Below are 14,866 nucleotides of genomic sequence, written 5' to 3'. Positions count from 1 at the left end.
TTTTTTTTTTTTTTTTTGGTATTTAGCATGGCATAAAATATTGGTCAACTATAAAATGTTTTCAATTGACCAATAAAACATAACCTTCATGAGACATCAAAAGGTTTACGCTTTTCATCTGCGTAACCCATTTCTCGTCGCTCTCCCAAATATTCGGGAGGACTATTGTGAGAGGGCCCTTTATAGGACCTAGCTGCTCGAACACTTGTTCAAGTAGGTGGACTCTATAAGGACCTTCTCACAATTATCTGCCAAAAATATGGATAGAAAATTGCATTGGATTTCCATTCGACTTCCAAAGACCTTCTATATTGCTTGTACACTTCTCCTCTACAACTCCTCTTTACTATCTTCCTCTTCCTCGCAGCTTCTCAGACTATATGAAAATATAACGGATATTTGTTACTTTTCCATTCGAAACACTATAAAATATTTTTTTAAAATTAATTTCAGCGAAAAATATTTTACCCCCAAAACAAACTAGCCTTAAACAAAATTGGATAGTAAATTTGATTGAGATCTTACGAAATCATTAATGTCCCTGATCTCTCCTTCGCAATTAAACACACGCATTAATTAGCCAATTCTTTCTCCTATTTTTTTTTTTTTTTTCAAATATCTTAACCTTCTTCGAATTGTCTTTGACTTTAAAATTGAATTATTATTAAGAGAAAGGAATAATAATGTGTCGGGTATATTCTTCCACACGTGATGTGAATGAGTTTGCTAGAGTCCTCGTAGAGGCTATTGTCTTTGACTTTTTGGGTAATCATGTAGGAAATTTATTTTTTATTTTGTAAGTATATTGTAGGGAAGTTTAATTAACCATCTAGGATAAAGCACAGAAATGTTATTTATATTAGTGAGAATAGTAGCAAAATAGAATTTGAATTATGAGTCTTAACGAGTATTAAATTATCACTTATAGAGAGAAAAAGAGTAAATTTACTCATTTAATGAATACTTTAACATCTAGACTATTTTAATTGAAATGATGATAAACTGTAGAGTTAAGGTTCGAACTCAAGACCCGGTTATAATACCATATTAAATTATCAATTATTTAAAAAAATTTAAACTAATAAAAAATAATAAATTTAATCATTTAATACTTTAACAATATATTCCAACTTCCATAGGATTTAATAGAAAGTACAAAAATGTTTATTTACAAATTACCATTTTACATTAATTAATGGTTGACCTAAAATCTTAAAAATTTTGATATGTAAGAGTTTAGCAACAATTTTTGTTAGATTTAAAAAAAAAAAAAAAAAAAAAAAATGAGGGAAGTAAGTTACTTTTTGCTTCTCTATTCAAATAAACTTCATAACATCTTCTCTTATTATTTTCCTATACCATTTAAATATTATTTTAAATCAATCCTAGGGAAAAAGAGAGAGAAACAAGAAATTTTTTATTTATTTTTAAATAAAGTAAGGGTAAGGGAAGTTAAAGTGCTACGCGATCTTGGGTATACTTAAGCTTTGTTTGGCTTTTTCTTGGTTTACAAAACACCAATGAAGTCCAATGTATATGAGTTTTTAGAAATTTTCTAAACATTTATGGAAGTGAATGAAATTTAAAGAGTATGTTGTTTATAGCTTTAGTTTTCTTTTTCTTTTTCTTTTGCAAAAAGATTGAAAAATGCCAATTGAAACATGTATCCAACCACCAAAGGCCCATAAGACTCGTCTATCCCGAGTACCTCAAAGAGCCCATGGTAGCTCGGGACTAGCCCATACTGAATAACCCTAATCTTCAGAATTGATTTGGACACTTATTTTATTGTATACCTAGTGTTTGGTGGTGCTTCCAGAAGCCCACATAAAAAGAGATCTAGGGCACTTCAACTAGAGATGTAATAAGAGTCTAAGACCATCACTGCACTTGAGCTTCAAATTCATTCCCCTATTAGCTTTTGGTTGAGTCGTCAATCCTTATGCACAACAGCAAGCCCAAAGAGTGGCAAGCCAACAAATTTAAGGAAAGCATTGAAAAATGCTTAGGGTACTTCAATTTTTGTTTGAAACTCTTTAGAGCACTAGCAGCAAATGCCTTATACGTCATTTTCTTCTCTATATTTAGGAAATTTTTTTAAAAAAATAAAAACACACCCACATCAAAAGCCCTATATTTAACCTACACCAAAGGGTATTTACAGTGTTGCCCAATGCATTGGGAAACACTGAAGATACCAAATGCTTTATTAAATTATAAACAAATCATTCTCTTTCCTCTCTCCTTCACATATCTCAACAATTCTCTCTCCTCTCTCTTTAGTTGCAATGATAAAAAGAAATAATATTTAATTCATATAGAAAAAAATAAGGAAATCTATTGTAACGTTTTTTTTTTTTTATATAGGAAATCAAAAAATAGTTTCATTTCCTAAATTGAGAAAAAATGGTTGGAAAGTTGCTACTAGTGAGTTTAGACCTCATATTTAGTAATACAGTTAGGTCTGCCTTGGAGACCCATGACATCGGTCTCATGGCTAGAGACGGCCTAATCATGGGTCTCAATGGTCAGGAACTCACAACTAGGTCAAAACCAGTGCCCAAACAAAGAGGAAGAGACGAGTTGGTTAGCATCGTTGGAGCGAGTGTGAAGGTAGTAACAGAGGAGGTGGGCCAAATTGGTGGAGTGGAAACCTTAGTGCCGCGTGAACTGCCATATCAATTTATAAAGAGCTTATTGTAAAGAAAAATGATTGGTGTCAATAAGTTTCTCATATTTTTCCTATATTATTCTACAAATTCAATAAATCAATTATTAAATTTATGGACTCATGTGGACTCTACACAAATTTAATGGTAGACTCATCTATTCACTACGGAGAATATGGAAGAAATATGAAAAATTTATTGACAACAATCATTTCTCTATCGTAAAAGTTACAACGTTTATTTTCGTGACTTCAACATGCAATGTTTATTTTCGTGACTTCAACCTTCATTTCGAATAGGAGAAGATCATATAGGTCTTGTGGCATGTAGAAATGGAAGTGAGTATGTGTAAATCCAAGCCTCTAATACGTGACAATTAGTAGCTAAACATCAGTCTTTTTTATTTTTTATGACCAAACCGACAAATAAAATGGGGTGCACTATGTGATTTAACCTAAGAAAACAAAAAGTAATAAATAATTTTTTAAAAAAAAATCATTCCCCACCCCTCAATATCATCATAATTGTATTTTTTTTTTATAAAAAAAAAATTAAAAATTAAAAAAAAAAAAAAAAAGAAAAAAAAAGCACTTCAGAATTTTAGGATCCAAAAGGTATCTCTCCTTTTCTTTCCTTTTTTGAAGAATATCCAAGAAAACATTAATAACAAAACCATCTTGAATTTTGGGTTAATAGCCAAAACTGTCTTATTTTCGACAATTCCAAGCCTATGACATGGTATTGCTCCCACATGAGATTAAACATATATGTTGTAGACCAATATTTTACTCTCTTTCATAGAGTACTAGAAAACAAATACAAGGAAAACAAAAACAAAACAAAAATACAATTATTACCCAAGGGAAAGGTCTAATAAAGGAAAAGAGTAATGTTGACACGTGTCAACATATGATTAGATATATCTACGTCAATCACTAAAAAAATTTTAACGTCCTCCAATTACATGCTGACACGTTTCGACAAGTTGTAAAATATTTGTAAGTCTAACATTTTTTCAAAGGAAATCCAAAAAAATTGGAAAGTGGCATATTTTTCCCAAGTTAGAAGGAACTTACAATTGCTATTATAATCTCTACACATTTTATGGGTCCCAAATGATATTGTTGTGAACCCATCATCCAAATGCAATATGCCAAAGTCTTAGTACCATGAAAATCCATGCCTGGTCACCAAGCTACAAATGGTCTCCCCTTGAAAACATCCCCACATGAACATTGTTAATTGGGTCGACTGCACTGAAGACAAGAAGCTTTACCTTTCATTGCTTGTTTAAGGAACAAGCTTATCTAAACATACACCAAAAACTACAAATTCTTTCTCTTAGACTTTAAGCTTTCTCTTCCATTGATGACATCTACACCTTGGAAACACCTACCTAATAATCAATTAATGTTAAATCTCCTTTAAGAGAAAGAGAGAGAAGGGCCATATTTTGCTTATGTTGCTATATTCTAACATTTTTTTTTTTTCATTTGTGGGCCCGAACTTTCTCTTAATAAAGGAAACCCAACACATAAGATATTTAATGGAAATAAGATATGAATGATTATGATCCATGACAAGCTAGTGCTTGAACCACCCCCCAAGGATTGGATCGGCTACCCTGAAATTCATAGCCGAAAAACGTTTGGGGGTGACTCGGCCACCACGTATGATAAGTTTCAAAGGTAGTCGATCCATTCCTTGGGGTAGTTCAGCCACCAGCCCCTAGGATTTATTTTTTGAAATTTTTAATTTTAAAAGTATTTATGTAAATTTAGTTTTTAAACTTATACTTCTATGATTTATGAATGAGATTTTTATAACAAAATGGTAACTCAATACGTAATTAACCAAAAATATTATCAAACAACTCAAAACACTCAAAATTACTTCCACGTTTATCACCACATATCAAAACATTAAAAAAAAAAAAAAAAATTACCCTCTAAACAAACATTAACAAATGGAGGCTGTATTGCATACGCAACTATAGTCTATATCTCCCTTCCCTGTTTTCCCATATTTGCTTTAAAAATAATAAATAAATAAATAAAACCTGTAGTCTATATCTGAGCCATACAAAAGGAGCGGAGCCAAGACAGTGGAAGTGGAACCAACCAAGACTCTCTACTTTTGGCCAGTTTTTTGTCTTTTCCCACAACTCCTTTGTCTCTTTGTGCTAAAGCAAGAAGAAAGTACCAAGTGGTAGGTCTATGCCTTTGAAAACAATCCAAACAAAGGTTTTGGACTCACTCGTAAGCTTCCTTGCAATGCCCACTATCACCCACTAGGCAACAAGCAAAGATATTGTCTTGTTTTGTTAGGGCATGTTTGGATTGGTGCTGCAGTAGAAGATGATACCAAGTTTTGCCAGCCCCTTATTCCCATCCATTTCACTTGCTGACAAAACTCAACTTAGAGAGAGAAACAAACAAGTTTTACTGAGAGAAAATCTAGGGAGAAAGAGACAGAGAGAGGGGGGAGGTTTGTTACCTCTGTATTTCAGAAATTCCATATTCCTCTGATTCTCCCAAGGAAAAAACAAATGAGTGACGACAAAACAACTTCTCGTATTGTCACCTATGCTGCTATGCAGCCATGGGAAAGTCCTATAAAACAACAGCTTCAATTCCAATACCTTGTCTGCAGCAAAATAGCAAAAGCCCTGCATAAATCTGAACCCACTTTTATGCATTGGGGGATTGTGTCAGCAAGCTTAGATATTTTATTGGGGATTGTTCTGGGTTTTTAATATATTTGAAAACCCAGCTGGGAACTTGAAGCTGGTGGTGCACTTGATCAGTTCTCAAGGAGGAGCTATTTCAACATTCTCTGGTAATTTCCCCTGTATCCCTTTGATAAATTCTGGAAAATAATACACACCCACAAGACATGCCTTTGTTTTCTGTGTAGTAAGTGTTTGTTTTTTCTTGAATTCTAAAACATCATTTTCATTCAGGCTTTGTTTGGTTGCTGAGAAAATGTGGGAGAAATAAAGTTTGAATTTTCATTATGTTTTATGTTTTATGTTTTATGTTTCACACAACCAGGCGTTATATACGAGTTGGATTAGTTCTGTTGAGCCTTTTATTTCTTATTTATTTCTAACTCTAGGAATAGTTTTGGCTTACTTATCTTGAGCTTTTTATACGAGTTCAGAAACTTTCAGCAGAAAATAGGTATGTTAAATTGATTTTTTCTTTTCTGTTGCTCTGCTTCTTAAAATTTCTTGGAGTTCATGATTCCTTTTCGTGGTAAATTGTATGATAAGGTGGACATATTGGAAGGAATAGTCCATTTTCTTGAAATAATATTATGATTTTATAAGTAATTAGAAATCAAAATTACTCTGTTTAGATACTGCAGAAATTTATGTGAAAAAGAATTAAAATGATAGGTTTGATCTGTTTGGTAGTTTTCATAAAACATTGTTTATATAGAGAAGAAGAAATTTTGGCAACTTGTTTCTATTGGTAATCCTGAACTGGAAAGAGAACACAGGCGGAGAAGGTGGCTGTTCTAAGAATAATTTCTCAGAAGGGCCTCAGGTTTTTTTTTTTTTTGCCCCCAACTGGCTAAAACATTTTTTTTTTCTCCTTGGGTGGCTTAAGATTATCATTATTTGAAAAATTAAACAAGGTAAAGGGAAAGGAAAGAGTCTATAATATATTATTTTCTTTCTACTTTCCCTCAGCTTTCTCAGTCATCAAATGGTCTAGTGTTTTTTTTTTTTTTAATGAATGAGGATTTACTATAAAAGAACTCAAGAATTACAAACCCTCCAGCATAAACTGCTGGAACAACAACTGCATCAGCAACTAACATCAGTACTCAACAACAGCTCTCAACAACTATATCAGCAGCTTATTCTGCATCAGCAGAGCTATACTGGACCCAAACCTCCTTATATGATCAAACATGAATTACAACAACAAATCCAAATCAAAAAAAATGATCTATACATATAGAACTACAAACAAAGCAATTACAAACAGCAAATCAAATGGTCTAGTGCTATTGTTGTGACATTAATTAACTCCCAGTTACATCTGCCCTCATTCTAGATGTTTCCTTATATCTTTCAGATTTCCATTTGATCTGCACAGAGTTTGCTCTCAGATGTCAATGGACGACGGATCTCCCACAACTTCACTCCACTTTCCCTGGATGGCACTATCTCCTGAGTTAGGATTACCATACAACTGGCTCAGGTATATGGAATCTGAGCAAAGGGGTCTGTATTTGCTACACCTTCTTGAAGCCTGTGCTAACCAGGTAGCTGTTGGTAGTATAGACAATGCTAATATCAGTCTGGAGCAAATTTCCCATCTTGCTTCTACTGATGGCGATACAACGCAGCGAATTGCTGCATACTTCACCGAGGCATTTGCTGATAGGATGCTTAAACGCTGGCGTGGTCTGCATAAAGCCCTGAATTCGACGAAAATATCGTCACTCCAAGAGGAAATGAGTGTTCGAAGACTCTTCTATGAGCTGTGCCCCTTCTTAAGGCTTGCACATGAAATCACAAACCAGGCCATTATAGAAGCTATGGAGGGGGAGAAGATGGTTCATATTATCGATCTCTATTCATCTGAGCCTGAGCAGTGGAGAAATCTTCTTCATACTTTGAGTCATCGGCCAGAAGGCCCACCCCATTTGAGAATCACAGGTATTCATAAACACAAAGAGGTATTGGATCAAATGGCTCTAATGTTGAAGGAAGAAGCTGACAAATTGAACATCCCATTTCGATTCAATCCTATTGTAAGCAAATTAGAGGATCTCGATCTTGAAACTTTGCGTGTTAATACTGGAGAAGCTCTTGCAATCAGCTCTGTACTTCAGCTACATTCTCTCTTGGCTACTGACGAGGAAGTGCTCAGAAGGAACTCGCCTTTGGTGTCAAAGAAGGCGCGGAAAGTTTTCCAAATGGATCCACGGACTTTTCGAGAGTTCCTTGAGAAGGATCCGGTCACAATGCATATGGCCAATCCTGATCCCACCTCCACATTATCCCCATTATCTCTAAGTGCTTCCCCAAAAATGGGGAGCTTTCTAAGTGCTCTTTGGGGCCTCTCACCGAAACTGATGGTGATAACTGAGCAGGAAGCAAACCATGGTTCCACATTAATAGAGAGAGTTAGAGGAGCATTGAATTTCTATGCTGCCCTGTTTGATTCTTTGGAGTCTGCTGCATCAAGAGCATCAATTGAGCGACAAAAGGTTGAAAAGATGCTTTTTGGAGAGGAAATTAAAAACATCATAGCATGTGAGGGAGCCGAGAGAAAGGAGAGGCATGAGACGCTTGAGAAATGGATTTTAAGGCTTGAGTTGGCCGGTTTTGGTAGGGTGCCTTTGAGCTATCATGGTAGGTTGCAAGCCTGTAGGCTGTTGCAGGGCTATGGTTATAATGGGTATAATATCAAAGAAGAGAATGGATGTTTGGTTATCTGCTGGCAAGAATGCCCCCTCTTTTCAGTCTCCGCCTGGAGGTTTAGAAGGTATGACTGAGACTAGTTTCGGCGTCACGACTGGCTGCTTTTTATTGCTCTTTCTGTTTGTTAGTATAAACATCTTTTATGTGTTTTTTTTTTTTTTTTTTTTTTGTCTTCTGTGAGTGCATACTGTTCCACCGAAAGGATTCAAGATCAAGAACTTCTGTTATTTATCTATTTGTTCTTGTTTCCTTTCTATTTGTTGATCTTTTGTATATCTGACTGAAACCATGTTCTGAAGAAATTTATGGATAATGGATGGATGGTTTTGAGCTTGACAGTCACAGCCATCCATGGAAATTGTACTTCTAGAGCTTAAATTAGCATGTACTCTAAATTTATTGAGAACCTAACAAGCCACTAAAGTTTAAGAATAGAAGTACCCTTATCATTTTTTTTACTTTAGCCTATACTATAACTAGAAAATTACAGTAATTGCAAATGGTACAAACACTCCTGAAGGATAGACATGACTTGGAACATTGAAACAACAGGGAAATCAACTAAACACTGCAAGAAACTTGGGGCTTTCAGAAGTGCAAGACAGAGACATTGTATTCAACCACAGCATCTCCAGTTTTTGGATTGAATCTCACTGTTTTTGCCAAAGCATAGCCACGAGCTAATCGGAAAACGCCGCTGCCTCCGACAATCGGCATTTCCCTGACAGAATGAAGAACAGGATTACGCCCAAGAATGCTAAGGGCACTTCCATTATACTTACCTTCTAAGAAAGCAAAATTGATCACCATAAGCAACCCAAGGTCATGTTGAGAAGCAACAGCATACATTCCCTGAGCTCTTCCCACTGCCTTTGAAGTTGGCTCCAGCCCTTCCGTCAGCCAGTCGTCTATCATATAAGTAGTTCCAAAGCCACCTACTGAGTTGTTTGGTGGCTTGACAATTCTAATGGCAGTCGGGTTTGTGCCGGCTAGGATGTCATGGAAATAGAAGTGCAAGTGGGTTGTTTTCTCCATACGTTTTGCATACATGGTTAAGAGGGATTGCTCTGAGAATACTCCAAAAATAGTTGTGAAGGAAGTTGAGAAGAGAATGAGACAAAAGTAGAAAATGAGTGAGAAAAGAAGCCATTTTTGAATCAGTTCTTGGCTGTCTTTGATAGTGGTATGAGGTATGAGAGGTTATTTATATAGTGATGAAAAGTGGGGGCTTGATGTTTTCTTATTAGATAAGCTTTCAAATGGTTTGTGATGTGCACTTGCATTTACCAGAAGTATGGAAACAAATGCTTTCATGATTTTGGAAGGCACAGTTCTATCAAAAATGGTTTTCAATGTCAATGAGAGAGCATGGGATGCTTAATGGTGATACTATCAATAAGCCTGGCCCCAAGGCAATTGACACCTGAAGGTCTTTTCATTAGAAAAGCTAAAAAGCCTAGGAGCCTTCACAATCACAAACCTACACGGTGGCATCTAGACATGCAGTCCATATAAAAAGGAGTAACGTTATATGTCACATCAATATCCTATTATATTGATATGGTAGTGTCAATCCATCATTAAATCAACCGCAGTTAAAAATAAAATTAAAAAATGAAATGAGAAATAGAACTGCTACGTCAGAATAATGGGACAATGTGGTATATAGCATTACTCTTATAAAAAGAGGGCCACCATCCCCAAATAAGATAAGAGTCTATTTTTTTACTAAACTTCCTCTATTCTACTTTCTTTCTCTGAATGCTTTACTGACTTAACCATCAAAGGCTCTTTGGCAGGTGGCTTGTCAACCAATCCGGTTGTGCATTAGCTAATTTCAATTTTCTAGTATCCATTGACAGAAATTTGCTAGTTTTTTGTTTCATAATTATAATTGTTGTTCTTGTTATTACCTTGAAAGCCTTGCATGACAAACTTCATGGTAATTTTGTGTTTTCTTGATAGAAAAGGCACTTTTCATGTGGTATTGGGGCCTCCCACATGTGAATCACAAAACTTGAAGTGGAAATTCATAACATTTAGCTGCTCAAAGATAGATCATAAGTGCCTATTCAATCATTTCAATACAGAAAAAAGATTAACACGCGTGTGTACGTGTGCATGCCTGGTATTTCATACAATAAATATGTGGTGGTACCCAAAAAGAACAAGGGTGAAAGAAAGAGGAAATATGAAGATTCTGCATATTGAATAATTTGATTTTTATAATGTGGTCTGGTGCCCATATGACCTTTTTCTTTGGTCAGAAAACTAGAATGATTCAAGATGACCATGCTTGCTTCACAAACAAGGCTTCACACCTTCACTTTTGGTCGGTCATCACAGCTTTCTCGCTTTTCCTTGCTTTTTTTTAGTTTCTTTTTTTGGTGACTTCCTTGGATTTAAGTTGCTACATTTCCATAGTTGAAGGCAGTGACAGAGCTGGGGGTGGCCAGTGTAGGCCATGGCCCCTCAACACAAGGAAAAAGAAAAATTATAAGGTAATTTATTTATTTTTGTCTATTGGCTTCTACCCACTAAAATTTTTGGCCCTTAGTCCCTACTTATACCAAACTCTGCCTCCGTAACTTGAAGGTTATTGTTGATACAGTTGATCTGATCATGCCACCGGAATCTAGCCAAGTGTACTTGCGAAGACAAAAAAGAACAGACACGACACGAGTGACTTGTCGGACAATGCGGGCGAGTAAGGTGATTGAAGTATTTGTTGATGCTCCTTTCTTTGACCAACCCTGTGGTGCTAAGTGTCCACCTAAAGACCCAATAATATACTGGGTCGGCCTAATTTAAAGAGTAACCTAAAGGGCCCTAAATGATATTGGTCCAATGTACACAGAGCAACAGCCCATGCCCAACGGTTTAACGAGCTTTCTCTTGAGATGAAAGGGTTGTGAATAAAGGCACAAGAAAAAAAAGTTTCTCTTCAAGAGGTTAGAGTCCACTATGCTCATGTGCAGTAACCTAAAGGGCCCTAAAGGATATTGGTCCAATGTACACAGAGCAACAGCCCATGCCCAACGCTTTAACTAGCTTTCTCTTGAGATGCAAGGGTTGTGAATAAAGGCAAAAGAATAAAAAGTTTCTCTTCAAGAGGTTAGAGTCCACTATGCTCATGTGCATGTACATGGAAGTGGACGGTAAGGCACTATTCGCACCTTGATAGCGCACTTGGCACTTAACATAAAGTATTCAGAACTCGGAGCAATTAGATCATGGCCGGTACTTTTTTGTCGGTTGTAATCATGCGATTTTGTGATTTAATCTTAATCGTAGAATGATTTTAAGTTTAGATTCAATGGTTGAATTTACTTGACTCAACTATTGAGGTTAAATTAAGTTTGATTTGATGTCGACTATAAAGTTGGATTTATAATTGGCTGCTGCACTTCGAAATATGTTTTTGATTTATTGTAAATTTTCATAGCAATGAGAGACGGAACTAAAAATTCAACTTCAGGGGCTGAACTGCATTGAGGGCCTGTTTGGGATTGCGTTTGAGGGACATAAAAGTGTTTTTAACACTCAAAAAGTCCGTTTGAATAAAAAAAATACTCGTTTGGTAAAAATTGCCTAAAAAGAATGCCAAAACGTCTAAAAATTGGCAAAACGCACTTTTGGCAAAAATTTAAAAATGAAGTTTTTGTCAAAAAACTTTTTTTTTTTTTACTTAAAAGCTCTATTTCTCATACGCAATCTGATTTTTTTTTTTCTTTTTTTAACGAAGGAAAAAAAAGAAGGAAAAAAAAAAAAAAAAGGGAAAGGAAAGAATACTTCTAAGGCAACCATGTCAAATTAAATATTCATCCAAAACAAAAATAAATAATAAATAAAAAAGGCATAATCAAATAACAATGTAATATAAACCAAAGAAAAATAAAATAAAGAAATATTGCCATGGCAAATATTCCCGTGTCGCTAAGCTAGCATCAACCGCGTTAGCAGTAGCAGTATTAGCAGTAGCAGCGAGCTCGAAATTGGAGACATAAACATTGTACTCAACAATGGCATTTCCTGTGCTTGGATCCAGCCCATTTGTATGCGCCAAAGCATAGCCGCGAGAATTCCTGAAAAGCCCACTACCTCCAACAATCGGCATTTCTCTCACGTCATTAGCCACTGGATTTCTTCCGATCATGCTGATGCTACTCCCTTTATACTTATCTTCCATGAAAGCAAAATTCACAACCATAAGGAAAGCGACATCGTTCTGGGAAGCCATGGAGTACAAGCCTTGAGCTCTTCCAACCAGCTTCGACGTGGGATCTGCTTCCTCTGTGAGCGCATTATCAATAATCATCGTGTTCCCGAAATCGGAAATGGTGCTTTCTGGTGGCCCTGCAATTCTCAGAGCAGTTGGGTGATTGCCACCGAGGACATCATGGAAGAAGAAGTGGAGGTGGGTCGTCTTTTCTTCACGATTTATAACCCTGGCTTTTGAGACTTCTTCAACGAAAGCTCCGGTGATGGTGTTCAGGGAGGCTGAGAAGATGAGGAAGGAGTAAAGGGTGGTGATGAAATTGTGAAAAGAAGCCATTAATGATTCTGCAGGAATTGTGCCAAAGAGGGTGTGTTTTCTGCTCTATTTGTGTAGTGGCCTGGTTGATGCATTTTGAAGAAACCATCGCTTTCGTTGGCCTACTTTCGTTTGTCTTTGCTTTAATGCTTTTTAATCGTGTTTTTGAAGGAATCATAAAGTAGGATTTTAGGTGAAACTATGATAATTATGTTTGTGAGAGAGCAGGAGTTAAGGTCAACTCTCTGATATTTTACTTGTTCTAGGTGAAACACCTTAATTATTAGGGAGTCTTCTAGATGAAACCATCACACATATGAGTTAGCAAATCACTTCAGAAAGAGTCTGTACAACAAAAGGAAGGAAGATTCCTTCCTTTGGGTATATTGACATACTCAATTGGGCAAAGATATATACAGCTTTGCTTCCTTGGTGTTCCTTGGTTTAGGGAACAAAGAAGTAGTTTTTTAGGAACTTTTTTCTATATTTAGGAAAGGGAATGAGATTTAAGGAAGTCGTTGCTAGTGCTCTAATTAAATTGTGTATGTAAGTAATTAGAGAGAATGACACAATAACATGGAACAACAAAAGTAAGTGTTATGAAAACAATCTTTACATTTCTCTATCGATCCCTCATCAACAAAGTTAAGAAAGAAAAAAACCCATGAAATAAAAATTTAGGTTCTAAAATTTAAACAAAATCTACCATCCCAATTTGATGTTTTTGCTTTTTGGGTTCTGATATTGTTGGGATGATGGATTTTCCTCGGATTGTTTACAATCTGATTTTTTAATTGTTTTTTTATTTCATGTTTAGATATGTTGTTGTTATAACAATCACTTTTGTTATTTCTATGCTGATGTACCATTCTTTCAATGGATGGCACAGACTTAATTTGTGTCCAAGTCCCTATATAAGTTATTTATTCTCCTTGTTCTAATACTATAGTAAATCATTACTTAGACCTTGTTTGGAATTGCGTTTGTGAGACTTAAAAGTACATTTATCACTCAAAAAATCCGTTTGAAGAAAAAAGTACGTGTTTGGTAAAAAAATTAAAAGCGCTTTTAAGAATCCAAAAAGCCTAAAAATGGCTAAAACGCACTTTTGGCAAAAGCTTAAAAATTAAGCTTTTGCCAAAAACAATTTTTGACTTAAAAGCTCTATTCTCAAACGCAATTCCAAACAAGTTCTTAGTTATCCCAAAAACTTAGATATTCATAAAAAAATAATAATTTAAAAAGGCATAATCAAATAACAAAGAAAAACAAAAATTAAAGAAATGTTGCCATGACAAATAATATTCCTATATTGCTAAACCAGCACCAAGCTCGAAATTGGAGACATAAACATCGTACTCAACAATGGCATCCCCTGTGTTTGGATCCACCAAATTTGTATGCGCCATTGCGTAGCCGCGAGCATTTCTGAAAAGCCCGCTACCTCCAACAATCGGCATTTCTCTCACGTCATCCAACACCGAATTTCTTCCAAGCATGCTGATGCTACTCCCATTGTACTTATCTTCCACGAAAGCAAAATTCATAACCATAAGCAAAGCTACGTCGTTCTGAGCAGCCATGGAGTAGAAGCCTTGAGCTCTTCCAACGAGCTTTGATGTGGGCTCGGGCCCTTCGGTGAGTGCATCATCAATCATCATTGTGTTCCCGAAATTGTCGAAGGTGCTTTCTGGTGGCCCTGCAATTCTCACAGCACTTGGGTGTTTGCCACTGAGGATGTCATGGAAGAAGAAGTGGAGATGGCTCTGGCTCATCTTTTCTTCGCGCTTTATTGCTATGGCTTCAGAGGATTCCTCAATGAAAGCTCCACTGATGGTGTTCAGGGAGGTTGAGAAGATGATCAAGAAGGAGTAAAGGGTGGTGATGAAAGTGAGAAAACAAGCCATTCTGGAATTGTTTCAAGAGAGTCGGAGCTTTTTCTTTACCATTTTATAGATTGGACAAAGGAAAAAGTTGATGTTCTTTCCATTATCTTAAAGTGAGAATAGCTTTTTTCAGAGGACTGGCCTGGTTGATGATTCTTCAAGAAACCATCTTTTCTGTTTAATTTGTCTTTGCGTTAATGCTTTTTAACAGTATTTTTAAAGGAAAGATAAGTATTTTTGCTTTAGGAATCATCATGTGCGGCTCATTTTTTGACTTCTAGCTCAAGGTAGCCATTTATTGGCTCATTTCCTATTTATTGTTCTTATTTCAAGC

The 14,866-nt window shown here is 35.9% G+C and overlaps 4 protein-coding genes across 5 annotated transcripts; 1 reads left to right on the top strand and 3 right to left on the bottom strand.

The window, feature by feature from the left end:
* The first annotated feature begins 4,995 nt into the window (after positions 1–4,995).
* On the top strand, positions 4,996–8,477 carry LOC132191520 (scarecrow-like protein 3). 2 transcript variants are annotated; one of them, XM_059606597.1, is made up of 2 exons: positions 4,996–5,507; positions 6,779–8,477. In XM_059606597.1, the coding sequence occupies exon 2, from the start codon at positions 6,792–6,794 to the stop codon at positions 8,184–8,186; it is 1,395 nt and encodes a 464-aa protein (XP_059462580.1). In that variant the 5' UTR covers positions 4,996–5,507; positions 6,779–6,791; the 3' UTR covers positions 8,187–8,477. The 2 variants fall into 2 exon arrangements, with proteins under 2 accessions (XP_059462580.1, XP_059462574.1); XM_059606591.1 differs by having other exon boundaries at positions 4,997–5,507; positions 6,758–8,477.
* On the bottom strand, positions 8,251–9,465 carry LOC132191533 (dirigent protein 21-like). The gene has a single exon (XM_059606609.1). It carries the CDS (start codon positions 9,160–9,162, stop codon positions 8,701–8,703), a length of 462 nt encoding a protein of 153 aa, XP_059462592.1. The 5' UTR covers positions 9,163–9,465; the 3' UTR covers positions 8,251–8,700.
* Positions 9,466–11,925: 2,460 nt separating this feature from the next.
* Positions 11,926–12,702, bottom strand: LOC132185566 (dirigent protein 22-like). Its single transcript, XM_059599329.1, has one exon. It carries the CDS (start codon positions 12,665–12,667, stop codon positions 11,975–11,977), a length of 693 nt encoding a protein of 230 aa, XP_059455312.1. The 5' UTR covers positions 12,668–12,702; the 3' UTR covers positions 11,926–11,974.
* A 1,219-nt stretch (positions 12,703–13,921) lies between these two features.
* On the bottom strand, positions 13,922–14,632 carry LOC132185556 (dirigent protein 22-like). Its single transcript, XM_059599321.1, has one exon. The coding sequence runs from the start codon at positions 14,551–14,553 to the stop codon at positions 13,954–13,956; it is 600 nt and encodes a 199-aa protein (XP_059455304.1). The 5' UTR covers positions 14,554–14,632; the 3' UTR covers positions 13,922–13,953.
* Positions 14,633–14,866: the final 234 nt, after the last annotated feature.

This window comes from Corylus avellana, chromosome ca1 (genome assembly GCF_901000735.1).
Source record: "Corylus avellana chromosome ca1, CavTom2PMs-1.0".
NCBI lineage: Eukaryota > Viridiplantae > Streptophyta > Magnoliopsida > Fagales > Betulaceae > Corylus > Corylus avellana.
Note: the sequence above shows the minus strand (reverse complement) of the source record. Positions and strands in the feature narration are given on the sequence as shown.